General features: G+C 40.7%; 1 protein-coding gene across 2 annotated transcripts in view; it reads right to left on the minus strand.

Annotated features, from left to right (window-relative positions):
• lancl2 (LanC lantibiotic synthetase component C-like 2 (bacterial)) overlaps positions 1–16,618 on the minus strand; it is a 170,497-nt gene that overhangs the window by 112,985 nt on the left and 40,894 nt on the right. For both annotated transcript variants that reach the window (XM_034173032.1, XM_034173042.1), the window contains exon 4: positions 6,922–7,129. In XM_034173032.1, coding sequence (XP_034028923.1) covers positions 6,922–7,129 — 208 coding nt within the window. The remainder of the gene's footprint in view (positions 1–6,921; positions 7,130–16,618) is intronic.

Genomic DNA, 16,618 nt, shown 5'->3' on the forward strand with positions numbered 1-16,618 from the left:
TGTCCCAACTTTTTTGAAATGTGTTGCAGGCATCCATTTCAAAATGAGCAAATATTTGCACAAAAAATAATAAATTTTATCAGTTTGAACATTAAAGATCTTGTCTTTGTGGTGTATTCAATTGATTATAGGTTGAAGAGGATTTGTAAATCATTGTATTCTGTTTTTATTTACATTTTACACAACGTCCAAACTTCATTGGAACTGGGGTTGTATAACACACCAAATGCATGTTTTGGTGTGTGAGACTCGTTTTGGCACAATCTGGGGGGAGGAGCGATTCCTACATTTACATCAACTTCCATTTCTTTGCAGACTATATGAACAAAAGATATTCCATGCTGTGAGGTCACTTCACCTCATCTGTTAAAGGAGAATTATGTAAGTTTGGTCATTTGTTTTGCTATTTTGTTTGGTTTTTTGGTTGCATTCTTCTCTACAGAGCTCCCCCTACAGCTCAAGGGCACACATGTCACAAAACTGTCATAAAAAAAAAAAAAAAAACTCACTGCCGGCCCTCCCTCCCCCTATCCCCTGCACATTTGTTTTTAAGCAATCTGTGTCAAGTGACAACCCAGAAATACACAGAGAACAGAGTTTAGCTCAGGAGCTGAGGTGAATTTCTCTTTCTCACTCATTTCATGTCAATGGAGCTTCCTCAGGAACTGCTGCAACCTGTAATCACACGTTACGATTAATGGCACGTGCTGCTGGAGAATTATCAGGAACCATTACGCACTATCAAGAATAATGTTCCGCACTGTTGTGCACTGTAGCACCCTAACACGCATAACAGCACACTGTTAAGTTCTGTCACGTTGTGAATGAGGTAATTTGTCTCCATTAGGCATGGGCTGGTATGATAACTGTGGGCAAAAATACTGCAGTTTCACGGTATTATGTAAAGCTTTAAAATGTGCTTTAACAACATTATGGTTATTTGCATATGAAGCGCACGTGATTCAGGCGCACTAATTGACGCAATGTCTACCGTTACGAGCACTATACCACTGACAACTTTAGAGAAAATACCAAAAAGATCATCTCTCTTTTAGAGATGTAGCATCTGCCCCATGGGAAACATGACTTACTTGCTTAGGGAGAAACATGGCTGGAATAAGGTCTGGAACTCCGGATTCGGGCTGCCACAAATGACTATTCTGATAGTCGACTAGTCAACCAATATTTTTGCGATTAGTTGACTAGTCGGATCATACGTAATTTGCAAACACATAATGTGTTCACAAATATGAATGACCAGATGTCTATAGCTGCTACAAGCCCCAAAAAACTATTAACAAAATCTGCTCAAGGCATTGATCCATTTACAGGCATCAAAGCCTTAACCTTAATACTGATTATATATTGTTCAAATTCAGCCAGAAGTCCATCTAAATTGTGAATTAAAACAGGCGCTGCACGCACGCACGCACACACACACACACACACCATCCAGCTCTTTCAAAGAAAAAAAAAAAAAATCATTGAAAACACAAAGAAAAAGATGAAGAAAAAAATAACATTCCACTCACCCCAGTGTAAAGATTTCCAAATAAATCCACAGCAAAAAGAAGCCTTCACACACACGTCACGCGTACGCATGATCGCAAATGCGAACGGTCCACTGGTCCATTAGTGGGACATTAAGATAGTCCATTATCTCCTGAAAATAGCGTCTTCTGAGGTTTTCCAATATGAGACATATATCTGCATGTTCAGGCATTTCCGCAGCAGGACCCAGCAGCTGTGACACAAACAACAGCGCCATGACACTTTAAGTTCCAAAATCCGACAGTCTCTGAAAAAGTTAAGAGTTTTGAGGCGAAGTGTGTCGTCTCCTCTGTAAATCCGAGCCACAGCTTTCAAAGAAAAGCTCAGAAGCTTTGTTATCAGACAGAACCAGATTCAGTTTGCTCAATCTGTTTCTGTGTGGGATGAATCTGTTATGCTCTGATCTTTGTCACACGCAGAGAAATGCAGAGAACTGCCGAAGAGACGTTTTTTGGAAATACACCTGTTTCCTCGCTTCGGGAGAGGAATAAAAAGCATCAGAAACCACTAATTATGAAGGCATGTGCGCAGACAGATTTACAATCATTAGTACTTTGATGCTGTGCTGCTAACTTTGACGTTAAAACGCATGCGACATGTCCTTTAAATAAAATAAAGGACTCGTCAACTACTAAATTAGTTGTCGATGGTTTCAATAGTCGACATAGTCATGACTAGTCGACTAGTCATGGCAGCCCTACTGCTGATGCTCAATACTTGGCCCAGCTTCACCAACAAAGTGCTTTGAATAGATGTATTTGTCCTTTTGACATGTTTGTGGGAGGAATTTGGTTGACCACAAGCATGACTCAAGTCCACCGCTTGTACTTCTCAGTGGTTTTAAAGATGAGATAAAGTTTACTCCTTCCATGTAATCTTTTGCGGGTATCTTGAATCACTCTGAGTCCGAGTCCAGTTTGAAGGGCTATTCTACGGAAAATAAAACGAAAAAGCTGGTAACTTTTTCTATCAGTAGCCAAAGTAATAACATAAAGCCGACTTGGTCCTTTTAGACAGAGGGAAAAGTTCAGTGCAGGCTTCGCCTCTTTCAGCGATGATGCAGAGCTAGCTAACGTTAGCTGCCGCCCTTCCCTGCCTGTCAAGAATTCTCATAACCCGCTCATACCGTAGGGATGGTATAATGCAAAATTTTAGTGGTTTTGATACCGTGGCTTTTTCATACAGCGGTATACCGTGAAACCGGTTATCGGCCCATGTCTAGTCTCCATAAACACCCCCATATTCATCCAACTGTCAGTTGCTAAACAATTCAGATCGCTCCAGCTTGCTCCTCAAAATCCACAGCAAAAGAACTTTGTGATTGCATGCTTATTTGGGCTCTGTGCCATGGAGTGGCGCATAAAGGAGGAGGAGATGGAGAGAGCCAGATGGCTCTCGTCTCACTCATTTTCCCAAACATCAGGCACATGCAGCAGGTAGAACACCTGCAGGAGCACGCTGATGAGCACTGGAACAAGACTTTTAGCAGACTTGGCATACTTCTTCTTCATATTGTACTATGTCCTTCTTCAGCATATTGCAGCAATGAAACTGAATGTGGTGCAGCAGGGTTTAATTGTGCGCACACGCTGTCACGCTCTATTAAGCATCAACACTAATCAAGACGGAACAACATGCTCAGTTGCGACCTCCACGACATATGCTAAGATGCCAATATGCCAAGAATGACGCAAATATGACATTCGGAACTCTTGCCTATGTGGAAACGCAGCATAACACAGCGCTGTGCCTTTTAAAAATACAAGAAACACACTGCTTCACTTTAAATACACAATACGTCTATTTCAGGTGATCAACACGGACCCTCTTTCTCTTTAAAGATTAAAGGTTTTTTTTTTTAAACTCTGTGTCAGGGTTTGCCTTTTAGAATAAATAGTTGTGTGCCTTAAGGGCACCAAAATCTGAAAAGTTTGGTGCCCCTCAGAAAAGTTCGGTACAAAACCTACTGCTACGCAGCATAGCAGCAAAGCAACTAGGGGGGTCTGGGGGCATGCCCCCCACAAAATTTTGATATAAAAGGATGCAAACTGTGCATTCTGGTGATATCTGGGGCAGATTTGGGGTGAAATTATGGAAGAACAAAAAACGAAAGAGATCCGCACAGCCAGTTAGCTCCCAAACAATCCTTTAATAACACACCAAAGGTGACGTTTCGGGCCTCGCCCTTCATCAGACAGGATGAAATTATGGAAGGGAATTTTTGTGTTTTTGGAGTGATATTTTCTGAAATTTCGAAATTTTCTAACCTTGTCAGAAGCTGAGATGACCCCATGCCAATATGCACAGGCAGATTGGCATGGGGTTATCTCAGCTGCCGATGTTTTATTAAACATCCAGCCCATTAACAATCATGGCTGCCATGAGTGTTGATTACACTTGTTGTGATTACAGAAAATCTATTAGCAGTCATCATGGTCATCTGCCATTCTCTGCAGCACTTCAAGGTGTTCTTCCTCAGAATCAGAATTAAGCTCAGAATCTAAGGCAGCTCTTCCCTCAAAAACTCTGTCATAATTGTGTTTATAAACCAGTCACCATTTGCTTTTATTATACATCTGTGTAGTTAATAAATAAAATAATCTTCACGGATGATTTGCTCACGCGTGCACGTAGAGAAATAGAAAAAACTCTCCGCTGGCTGCTGTTCGCTCTTCCCTCAAAAACTCTGTCATAATTGTGTTTATAAACCAGTCACCATTTGCCTTTATTATACATCTGTGTAGTTAATAAATAAAATAATCTTCATGGATGATTTGCTCGCGCGCACACGTAGAGAAATATAAAAAACTCTCCGCTGGCTGCTGTTCGCTCTTCCCCAAAAACTCTGTCATAATTGTGTTTATAAACCAGTCACCATTTGCTTTTATTATACATCTGTGTAGTTAATAAATAAAATAATCTTCACGGATGATTTGCTCGCACGTGCACGTAGAGAAATATAAAAAAACTCTACGCTGGCTGCTGTTCGCTCTTCCCTCAAAAATGCTCCATTTGATCTGTGTATAATAAAACGCGGCATTACAAACAGAGGAGAAGAACATTTTTTGATGACGTTTTGTATATGTGTCGGCCTCAGAAAGTCAAATTCTGTGCAACGTTTGTCCAAATTTGATAGATTTCTGTACAGTTATGAAATAAAAAAGGTGGATTCCAGTCGGGCACACAACTCTCCAAAGTAGGGTGCCACGGGTTCCCGGGTAACCGCTAAAATCGAACCCTGCTCTGAGTCCCGTTTTGGAAAGTTGTAGCTTCTGCTGCCTGGTACCATACTGTCCATTGTATTCTCCATTTTTCGTGGGAGTTTTACAGTACCACAATACAGGAACATTATTGTTTTGTTCCAACTGGTTCAGGAACATCAATTTTGGGGTGGAACTCAAAACTGGAAACATTAAAATACCGTTTCTATTCGGAATGAATCAGTCGGAAGAAAAAAAAAATTCTGCTTCAAAGCCCTGCTGCACAATGCTATCTTCTTCTATGCGAGTCTGTGGGATAGCAACCTTCAGCACTGACATGCTGAACCTGTGACAAATAAATCAAGTGTAGGACTTTGCTTCAAACTACAAAGCAGCAATTCATATTTTAAAACAGTGGTAAGGGCTAACAGCCTCTCACTGCCTGAAGGAAGGGGCCATTAGCTCCATATGTTGGGCCCTTCTCACACATTAATGGGTCTACCATGTGAAGAAGAATAAGTTGAAACACAAAGGACATGTTGCACCGAAATCATAACAATTTAGATTTAGGCTGTTAGTGACCATCCAACGATCCACCAGGATTACTTTGTGCACTTGCATGGCCGGTTTCAAAGTACACGGCATTCGCAACAAACAGCTACGGAGACGTCTGAAAACAAAGTATTCGTGAGTACTCTGGTGTTTCCGACAGGCGACGTCACTACTAGAAGCGCCCCAGCATGCGCTTCAATGGAATGTATCTGCTAACGTTAAGAAATGAGGCACAGATTAATTCCAACGTTTACACAAGTGTGATGTTGTGTCATGACGACTAATTTTTAAGTGATAACAGTTACGGTAAAAGCAGCTGTGAGAAGGTTTTGTGCACCTGCGGCAATTAGTGATAAATGCAGCCTATTAAAAGCACTAATGAGTGTTGTATATAACTGTGAAAAATCTAATATATATATATCTGTGTCATCATGTTGCCTGTACAAATGTCTCAGAGACATTTCATGTCCATTAAGCGGCAATAAACAGCTGACATCCGGGTTAAACAGCGTAACACCTGTTTTATCCCGCATGTCAGCTGTTTTTTAAGGGATTATTCAACATTAATCCATAACAGGTAAATCCATAACAGAAAAATGAAAACGACAGAGGCACTTTGGATTGCGATATAATACAAAATGTACACCAAATGGGCTTTTCAATATTTAATTCACATGTCCACAAAATCCACAATCCAGATCAGATCCAGATTAAACTTTGTCAGTTGATAGCTGCAACTCACTTTCAAATATGACAGTGATTGAGGCATGTTTGATTCAGATATAATGTAAAATATACTTTAAAAGGCCTTTTTAATGTTAAATTTAAATGCCCAAAAAAAAAAAAATCTGTGATCTGGATCAGATCCAGCTCAGACTTTGTCAGTCGATAAAGGATACCATCCTACATAAGGCTCTCAAATATGAAAGGAATTTGATCTTTTTTTGACAGAGTTAAGAATTTTTGAAAACTTGTTCAATGTTAAAGATAAGGATTTTCCCAATTTTCCAAGATTTTTCCTGATTTTGCCCTTTGACCTTGACAATTTAATCAGATATTACATGTGAGGACAGGAATCTTCAATAAAAAATTTCATAATGTTATATGAAAAAAAAACTGTGGGCCCCAGGCTGTTCACAAACAAACAGAAACAAAGATAAATAAACAAATGGGGCGAAAACATAACCTCTTCCAACGTCATCGGCGGGGGTAACGAGCAGATTCTATATAAGTATAATTAACATTCAAACGATGTATACCCTGAAATACAACTAAATATATAAATATAAATATGTAAAGACTGGCATCCTGTCCAGGGTGTGCCCTAAGTCTGCTGGGATAGGCTCCAGTACCCCGTGAGCTTTGACTGGAGTAAGCAGGTAAAGAAATGAATAAATTAATGAAAACACCTCTTAAAATGAAAAGCAAAGATTTATGGGCATAGAAATACAGAACCCATCAACGGTCATGAGAACTAAATGCTGGAATAGTTCTACATTACTTTGTTACTACATTTCTTCAGGGTCTCAAAGTACATGTCATAGTCATATCTCAAACTTAAAATTTCAAAATGTGAAAAGTGAGATCTGTAAAAGCCTCTACAGGTCAAGCTACCCACTTTGAAAGGCACTCTTTGCTGTCAGCCTTGTTGTTCAGTTTGTGGTGAACCACTGCGCCAACTGCCAGTGGCCCTGCATCTCCACATAAGAATGTCACTTTCCGGCCATTCAGGATTCTGAGGGTTCTCTTCACATAGTCCAGTGCCCTCTGAAGATAGGAGGCCTCACTGGACACCCGGTACAATTGGAGATACAGCAAGGCAATACCTGTCAAGATTGAGAAGACATGCCGTACATGTAGTTAGGTCCAAATATATTTGGACAGCAACCATTTGTTATTTTTGCGATGTATCACAGCACCTTACAAACAGCAAATAATGATAGGGTTAAGCCAATCATGTTTTTGAATCATGTTCAGAAATAACTATTTAAATATTGAGTGCTGATTGGTACTTTTAAAATGTTTTTCCCTACTAGTGCTGCACAGCTCACCCATAAAAAATGAACTGACATCAGATAGCGTGACAAGATGAAAAGTTATGCACTAATAATTTAGAATAAAATGGGGTTTATTAATTCACAAGTGTTTCTTAAAAATGATTAAATACACTTAGAAAATATAAATGCAACACTTTTGTTTTTGCTTCCATTTTTCATAAGCTGAACTCAAAGATCTAAAACATTTTCTACATACACAAAAGACCTATTTCTCAACTACAAATCTGTGTAAATCTGTTAGCGAGCACTTCTCCTTTGCTGAGATAATCCACCCATCACACAGGTGTGGCACGTCAAGATGCTGATTAGACAGCATGGTTATTGCACAGGTGTGTCTTAGGCGGGCCACAATAAAAGGCCACTCTGAAATGTGCAGTTTTGCTTTATTCAAATCAAATCAAATCAATTTTATTTATATAGCACCAAATCACAACAAACAGTTGCCCCAAGGCGCTTTATATTGTAAGGCAAAAGCCATACAATAATTACTGTTATGTGTCGACGCGAGTTGAGGAGCGGACCTGCGTCAGACAGAACCCAGCGCTAAAAATAACCAGAAAGCGGTTCCAACAACAGAAACAATTTATTTTTCACCTGTGCATAATAATGTGTACAAAACTAAAAGAACGTCCTTCTGGTGGAGTGACTGTTGGCACGCTCTTAAGCGCCCAAAAGGATAGAAGCCCGGCGTTCCTGGACCCACTACCACCAGACAAACACCCCCCAGGTGGACACGACAAACTGACTCTCTGTGAAGCAAAGAAGAGGTGAGGTAAGTCAGCAGTTACAACAATATCTTTCAAAAGACACACGCTATCAGCAACACATTCAGGTCTGTATTTTTTAACTTTATGCAAATGAGCAGCTTCTCACAACAAGTGGAGGATCACTTATCCTGCACGCCACAGCAGTGAGAAGCAAACTGCACAATTCTCATCACAATTCCAGTATACTGCGTAACAAAACACCAAGTTACTATCAACAATTAGTCGAACACTTAATCACCTTTAATGTGTGCTGACAGCAAGTGTCCTCACCCTTCCTTGCTTCACGGGCTCGATGTGTCAAACCCAGGCGCGGTCCTCAGCGTCTCACAAACGGACATCACAAGGTCAAGTTCCCGGCAGTTCTGCTTGAATCACACATGCCTTAAATGCAGAACGCCATCCAATTACCTGCTTCAGCTGAAAGTCTTTAAGGTTGCATGTGAGCACCAGTCACAGGTGCCACACATGATGCTGATGAGGGTGAGGACTCTTCAGCCAGCACCTTCTCCACAGACAAATCAGTTCTCATGCCACCTGAAGAGCAAAGAAAAGAAAAGAACACCAAAACATCCAGCCACACCCCCCAACACACAACAATTACAGAAAAACCCCAACGGTCAAAACGACCCCCTGTGTGAGCAAGCACTTGGCGACAGTGGGAAGGAAAAACTCCCTTTTAACAGGAAGAAACCTCCAGCAGAACCAGGCTCAGGGAGGGGCAGTCTTCTGCTGGGGGGTGTCAGGAAACCAGTCAGTATCTGCAGTGAACACCATTTGCCTCATGCAGTGCAACATATCTCCTTTGCATAGAGTTGGTCAGCAGCCAGATGCCATGGAATGTGAGAATTTGCTCACCAAGTCAGTTACGATGATGAACTGCAGTCACTCTGAGACCCCGATGAGGACAACAAGCATGCAGAGGAGATTCTCTGAGACGGTTTTTGACAGTTTGTGCAGAAATTCTTTGGTTCTGCAAACCAATTGTTGCAGCAGCTGTCAGGGTTGATGGTCTCAGACGATCTAGGAGGTGAACATGCTGGATGTAGAGGTCCTGGGCTGGTGTGGTTACAAGTAGTCTGTGGTTGTGAGGCCGGTTGGCTGTACTGCCAAATTCTCTGAAACGCCCTTGGAGATGGTTTATGGTATAGAAATGAACATTCAATTCACAGGGTCTGGTGGACATTCCTACAGTCAGCATGCCAAATTGCACGCTCCCTCAAAATGTGCAACATCTGTGGCATAGTGCTATGTGATAAAACTTAACATTTTAGAGTGGCTTTAATGTGGCCAGCCTGAGGCACACCTGTGCAATAATCACACTGTCTAATCAGCATCTTGATATGCCACACCTGTGAGGTGGGATGGATTTTCTTGGCAAAGGAGAAGTGCTCACTAACACAGATTTAGACAGATTTGCAAACAATATTTGAGAGAAATAGGTCTTTTTGTATATAGAAAAAGTTTTAGATCTTTGAGTACAGCTAAAATTGGGAGCAAAAACAAAAGTGTTGCATTTATACTGTTGTTCAGTGTAAGTTCTATGTTAAAAGAGATGGTTAATGAATGATTTTACTATATTCTTTATTGAGCTCAAGACTTAGTGGTGTTTATCTATGATCTACTTGGTATCCCGAGCTTGATTATCTGGGGTCAATTGCTTTTGACTCCACCCATGAACCAGGGGAAAATACAGTGTTCATTCCACGAAACTCTCTTGATGAGGAAACACCACCAAACCACTCGTGATTATTTCTCTCCTTTGTCGGGTATGTTGATCAGAATCAGAATAGCCTGTATTCGCCAAGTATCTACAAGAATACAAGGAATTTTACTCCAGTTTGAGCTGTACTCTTGCTACACAAGCAGTATAAATATACACTAAACACTAAATATCTCACAATAAAAAATGTGCAAATAAAATGTGTGCAAAGGAGAAACAGACAAACAGATTGCAGTTATACATGAGGTAGGCATATGAACAGGGTTTTCACCAGTATTATAACAGCGCAACGGTCCATTATGCTACTGCCTGGAAAAAAATACGTTGCAGTTAGGCCGTTCATTTCTCTAGTTTGAATCAACCTATGATCACTTTTTCCCATCAACCTCAGTCAAAGCCATTTAAAAATGTTAATCGTGAGTCATTTTTCTGCTGATGAAAGTCGCTACCAGACTATTGTCAGTTATTGTGGGCAACAAAAGAGAATCATTGTCCGTTTCACACTGTAGTTTTTTCCCCTCACAACATGCCTTTACCGTGGGACAGTGCACGAGGGTTCTCTGGTGTGGATCACTGCACAGCCATGGGAAAATTTCTTGGGAGATAAAGTTCTTGTACAGACGCTCAAGTTCTCCTGCAGTGTGCCACCCACCGAGCGCTGGGGGAAAACTTCCACTACAGCAGCTAAAGTTCGACAACCGCTAAAGTTCTCCTTGCAGTGAGCCATGCACCCAGTCCGGCAGTGTGCCGTCCACCGAGCGCTGGGGGAAACTTCCGCTACAGCAGCTAAAGTTCGGCAGCCGCTAAATTTCTCCTTGCAGTGAATCGCACACCCAGCGCTGCATGTAACACTATTGCCTTCAATTTTGTGAAGTAAAGCCATAGCTTTTTTTTTCCCAATCTTTGTTACAGCCTTACATTAAAGTAAAAAAGCGAGGCATCAGGCCAAAACACAGAACAGTGTAGACGTGTGTCAGGAACATCAGAACTGTTCATTTATACCCAGCAGTTTATTAAAGAAAACCCTCGTGTTTTTTTCTTATATTAAATAAGTTGTAATTAAATTAGTTTTAAGTAAAAAAAAAAAAAAAAAAAAAAGATTCTTTAGAAATCTTTGAGCTTTGTCTGTAAAGTAAAACCATAACTTATCTGTTGTTGTTGTTTCAACTGAGATGATTTCTTGATCAACATGATAATGAACCTTGGACATTTATGTTTAGCCATGAATAGTTATGTGCACATTTTTATGTCTGGTAGATTCCTTCACTCATATCTGCATTTCAACCAGGAAAAAAGACACCGTGAATAAATACAAATATTTATTATAAACACAATAGGAGATGATGTAACGACTACATTGTGTTTGTTCATTAGGATTTCTCAATGTGACATAAACCTCATGATTAAATCATTTTTTTTAATTTAGTCATTTCAACATTTAATTATATCCTCATTGACTATGTGATTGCTTTTAATGCTGTAATCAGGTCAGGGTAATTACTACTTTGACTTCATGGACATGTATAATGATTCATTCATTTAATGTTAAAATAAGGAAAAAGTAATAAAATAGTTGCAGTTTAAAGATCCATTGTTTTATTTTGAAGCATAGCAGCAGGTGTGAGTTTGCAGAGATGACAGGTGAGCTGGGCCCTCACGACATTTAACCAGATGAAGGTATCCTCTGCAGCTTCAACCTCAAATTGGTGGAGTTTTTGGAGACACTTTTCTCACATTTTGAAGCACAGAGATGTTCTCTTCTTCCGACTGGAGTTCAGACTTTGGTATATTTAGACTACAACCCCAATTCCAATGGAGCTGCGATGTGTGAAATGTAAATAAAACAGAATATAATGATTTGCAAATCCTCTTCAACCGATATTCAATTGAATACACTACAAAGACAAAATATTTAATATTCAAACTGATAGACTTTTTTGTTTTTGTGCAAATATTTGCTCATTTTGAAATGGATACCTGCAACACATTTCAAAAAAGCTGGGACAGGGCCAACAAAAGACTGGGAAAGTTGATGAATGCTTAAAGAACACCTGTTTGGAACATTCCACAGGTGAACAGGTTAATTGTAAACAGGTGTCATGTCTATTGATTATTTTATCGATTAATCGGATAAAAAAGTACTTTTGTATTTTTAAACAATATCAGTAGTGGCAGGGCTCTCCCTAAGCAATGGCACAATGTCCCTGTGTCATCATGCAGATTTTTAAGTTTAGGATGTTCCCTCTCTATGTTTTCCCAGGTAATTATTTTTTCACATTATTAAGTTTTAAAGCTTTGCCAAACCATAAGCCCAGGCACTCTGTGAAATCTTCAGTCTGCAGACAGGACATTCTTTTTTTTTCCTTATTGCACATTTCATTTGCACTTTTTATTGCTGTGATTTATTCAGTGTTTAGTGTATATTTCTACGTGCTGTACAGAGCAGCTCAAACCGAAGTCAAATTCCTTGTTTTCTGTGGATACTTGGTGAATAACAAAGCCTTTGAAAAAACGGCTGTGGAATGCAACATTTCCACAACAGCTGCACTGATGAATTAACTCTACAGCCTGTTGATAAAAACGCTTATCAAATCTGAAAAAAAGCTTCTTTTTTTTAATAGTTAAACGTGATTAATTTAAAGTGCGCTTCCTTTCGCTTCATCTGTGGAGGTGGAGAGCAGCCAGTGGGGCAAACCACGTTTTAAAAAAATATATATATAAACACACTGCTTCACTTTAAATGCATAAGAAGTCCGTTTCAGGCGATCAGCACAGACCCTTTCTATTAAGAGGCTTAATTTTACTCAGCATGTGGCTTTGTAAACTTGTAGCATCGCCTGCTACATTGATTAGTGCTTACATTAGTTATGGGCATGCTCGACGGTCTTCTTCTCGGCTTTTTTGTGGGAGCGTTACAGTGCCACCTACAGGCCTGGCATATGTACTACAGCTTTAAACGAAGCTTCGAGGCAAAGAATTTGCCTAGAACATTTTTTGTAATCGAATTACTCAATCGTTTCAGCCCTACATGATTGTGTAGAAAAGGAGCATCCCCAAAAGGATCAGCTGTTCACAAGCAAAGATGGGGCGAGGATCATCCACGCTGAACAACTGCATGAAAAAATAGCCCAACAGATTAAGAACAATGTTTCTCAACATTGAATTGCAAGGAATTTAGGGATTCCAGCATCTACAGTCTATAATATAATCAGAAGATTCAGAGATTCTGGAGAACTTTCTACACGTAAGCGACAAGGCCGAAAACCAACACTGAATGCCCGTGACCTTCAATCCCTCAGGCGGCACTGCATTAAAAACCAACATCATTGTGTAAAGGATCTTACCGCGTGGGCTCAGGAACACTTCAGAAAACCATTGTCAGTTAACACAGTTCGTCGCTACATCTACAAGTCCAAGTTAAAACTCTACCATGCAAAGAGAAAGCCAAACATCAAAAACATCCAGAAACGCTGCTGCCTTCTTTGGGCCCGAGCTCATTTGAAATAGACGCAAAGTAGAAAAGTTTGCTGTGGTCTGATGAGTCCACATTTCAAATTGTTTTTGGAAATCATGGACATTGTGTCCTCCGGACAAAAGAGGAAAAAGACCATCCAGATTGTTACCAGCGCAAAGTTCAAAAGCCAGCATCTGTGATCATATGGGGGTGTGTTAGTGCCCAATGGCATGGGCAACTTACACATCTGTGATAGCACCATCAATGCTGAAAAGTACATCCAGGTTTTGAAGGAACACATGCTGCCATCCAAGCAACATTTTTTCAGGGACGTCCGTGCTTATTTCTGCAAGACAATGCCAAGTCACACTGTGCACGTGTTACAACAGCGTGGCTTCATAGTAAAAGAGTGCAGGTACTAGACTGGCCTGCCTGCAATCCAGACCTGTTGCCCATTGAAAATGTGTGGTGCATTATGAAGCGCAAAATACCACAACGGAGACCCCGGACTGTTGAACAACTGAAATTGTACATCAAGCAAGAATGGAAAACAATTCCACCTACTAAGCTTCAACAATTAGTGTCCTCAGTTCCCAAAGGCTTATTGAGTGTTAGAAGGAAAGGTGATGTAACACAGTGATAAACATACCATTGTCCCCAATGTGTTACAGGCATCCATTTCAAAATGAGCAAATATTTGCACAAAAAGAATAAATTTTATCAGTTTGAACAGTAAATATCTTGTCTTTGTGGTGTATTCAATTGAATATAGGTTGAAGAGGATTTGCAAATCATCGTATTCTGTTTTTATTTACATTTTACACAACGTCCCAACATCATTGGAATTGGGGTTGTAACAAAGAAGGCCCTTTATAAGCCCATAATGCAAAAGCTTCAGGCAATGGGAGGGGCTAAGCATCCACTGAACCCCCGGCTTTTTAAAGATGATTTTTACATACCATTATGCTGAGAAAAAAATCCTTCTGAGAACCCTGACAAATGAGTGAGTTTTTCTGCCATGTTAAATTGTTCATCAGCATGATGGCCTGTGGAAAGGAACTGTTCCTGTGTCTCATTGTTTTGACATACAGAGCTCTTTAACTTTGTCCAGAAGGGAGGAGTTTAAACTGTGTGTGGGCAGGCTGGCTCCGATAAGTTTTTTTCTACAGACCTGACAGTTCATTGATGTCTGTGCCCGTCATGTTTGGAGGCAGAAGAAAACCAAACAGAGATGGAGATGCACAAGACAGACTGGATGATGGATGTGTGAAAGATGATGAGCAGTTCCTGTGTCAGGCTGAACTTCCTGAGCTGTCTGAGGAAGTACATCCTCTGCTGTGCCTTTTTCCTGATGGAGTCTGATGGTGGAACGGGGGCTTAGCATTGGTGCCTCACAGCAAGAAGGTCGTGGGATCCCTTCCCGCCCTTTCTGTGTGGAGTTTACATGTTCTCCACGTGTCTGCATGGACAAGTAGTCTGTGGTTGTGAGGATGTAAACCCAGGATGTGTTTACATCCTGTAAACCCAGGATGTAAACACCAGCCAGGATGCATTTATTTCCTCTAGGCTAATTCATTATTATCAGGTTGTCCTAAAAGTTCCCTAAAAAGCCTTCAGTTAATTCAAAATGCTGCAGCTAGAGTACTGACGGGGACTAGAAGGAGAGAGCATATCTCACCCATATTGGCCTCTCTTCATTGGCTTCCTGTTAATTCTAGAATAGAATTTAAAATTCTTCTTCTTACTTATAAGGTTTTGAATAATCAGGTCCCATCTTATCTTAGGGACCTCGTAGTACCATATCACCCCAATAGAGCGCTTCGCTCTCAGACTGCAGGCTTACTTGTAGTTCCTAGGGTTTGTAAGAGTAGAATGGGAGGCAGAGCCTTCAGCTTTCAGGCTCCTCTCCTGTGGAACCAGCTCCCAATTCAGATCAGGGAGACAGACACCCTCTCTACTTTTAAGATTAGGCTTAAAACTTTCCTTTTTGCTAAAGCTTATAGTTAGGGCTGGATCAGGTGACCCTGAACCATCCCTTAGTTATGCTGCTATAGACGTAGACTGCTGGGGGGTTCCCATGATGCACTGTTTCTTTCTCTTTTTGCTCTGTATGCACCACTCTGCATTTAATCATTAGTGATCGATCTCTGCTCCCCTCCACAGCATGTCTTTTTCCTGGTTCTCTCCCCTCAGCCCCAACCAGTCCCAGCAGAGGACTGCCCCTCCCTGGGCCTGGTTCTGCTGGGGGTTTCTTCCTGTTAGGGGGGAGTTTTTCCTTCCCACTGTAGCCAAGTGCTTGCTCACAGGGGGTCGTTTTGACCGTTGGGGTTTTACATAATTATTGTATGGCCTTGCCTTACAATATAAAGCGCCTTGGGGCAACTGTTTGTTGTGATTTGGCACTATATAAAAAAATTGAATTGAATTGAATTAACACACTACGCTGTCATGGCTTAAAATCCAGCAGAGCAGATAAGATCCCCCTGCTCATGCCAGCACATGTCCAAGCCCATTTGAAGTTTGCCAGTGACCATCTGGATGATCCAGAGGAGGCATGGGAGGTGGAGATGTGGTCAGACTGGTATCTACTCCACTCGCAGTGTTTGGAGGATGAGAACAACTCCAAGAACACCATCTCAACCGTGAAGCATGGGGGTGGAAGCATAATTTTTGGGGGTGCTTTTCTCTAAAGGGGACAGGACGACTGCACTGTATTGAAAGGAGGATGGATGCTGTCATGCATCACAAGATTTTGGCAAACAACCTCTTTCCCTCAGTAAGAGCATTGAAAATGGGTCGTGGCTGGGTCTTCCAACATGACAATGACCCCAAACACACAGCCAGGGCAACTAAGGAGTGGCTCCATAAAAAGCATTTCAAGGTCCTGGAGTGGCCGAACCAGTCTCCAGACCTGAACTCAATAGAACGTCTTTGGGGGGAGCTGAAACTCTAAACCCAAAAGAGTTGGAGAAGATCTGACTGGAGGAGTGGACCAAAATCCCTGCTGCAGTGTGTGCAAACTTGATCAAGAACTACAGGAAACATATGACCTCTGTAACTGGAAACAAATGTTTCCGTACCAAATATTAAGGCCTGTTTTTCTATTGTACCAAATACTTATTTCATGCAATAAAATGCTAATTTAATATTTATAAATTATACAATGTAATTTTCTGATTTTTTTTTTTTTTTTAGATTTTCCAAAAAATGAACTGAAATGTTGCTGAAAAATGTACCAATTCGATCATATTTCAAGCTTATAGTGTCATACTTTGCAATTTCGACCAAATAATTAAAGAACTAAATATATTTCTCAT

This window comes from Thalassophryne amazonica, chromosome 1 (genome assembly GCF_902500255.1).
Source record: "Thalassophryne amazonica chromosome 1, fThaAma1.1, whole genome shotgun sequence".
Classification (NCBI taxonomy): domain Eukaryota; kingdom Metazoa; phylum Chordata; class Actinopteri; order Batrachoidiformes; family Batrachoididae; genus Thalassophryne; species Thalassophryne amazonica.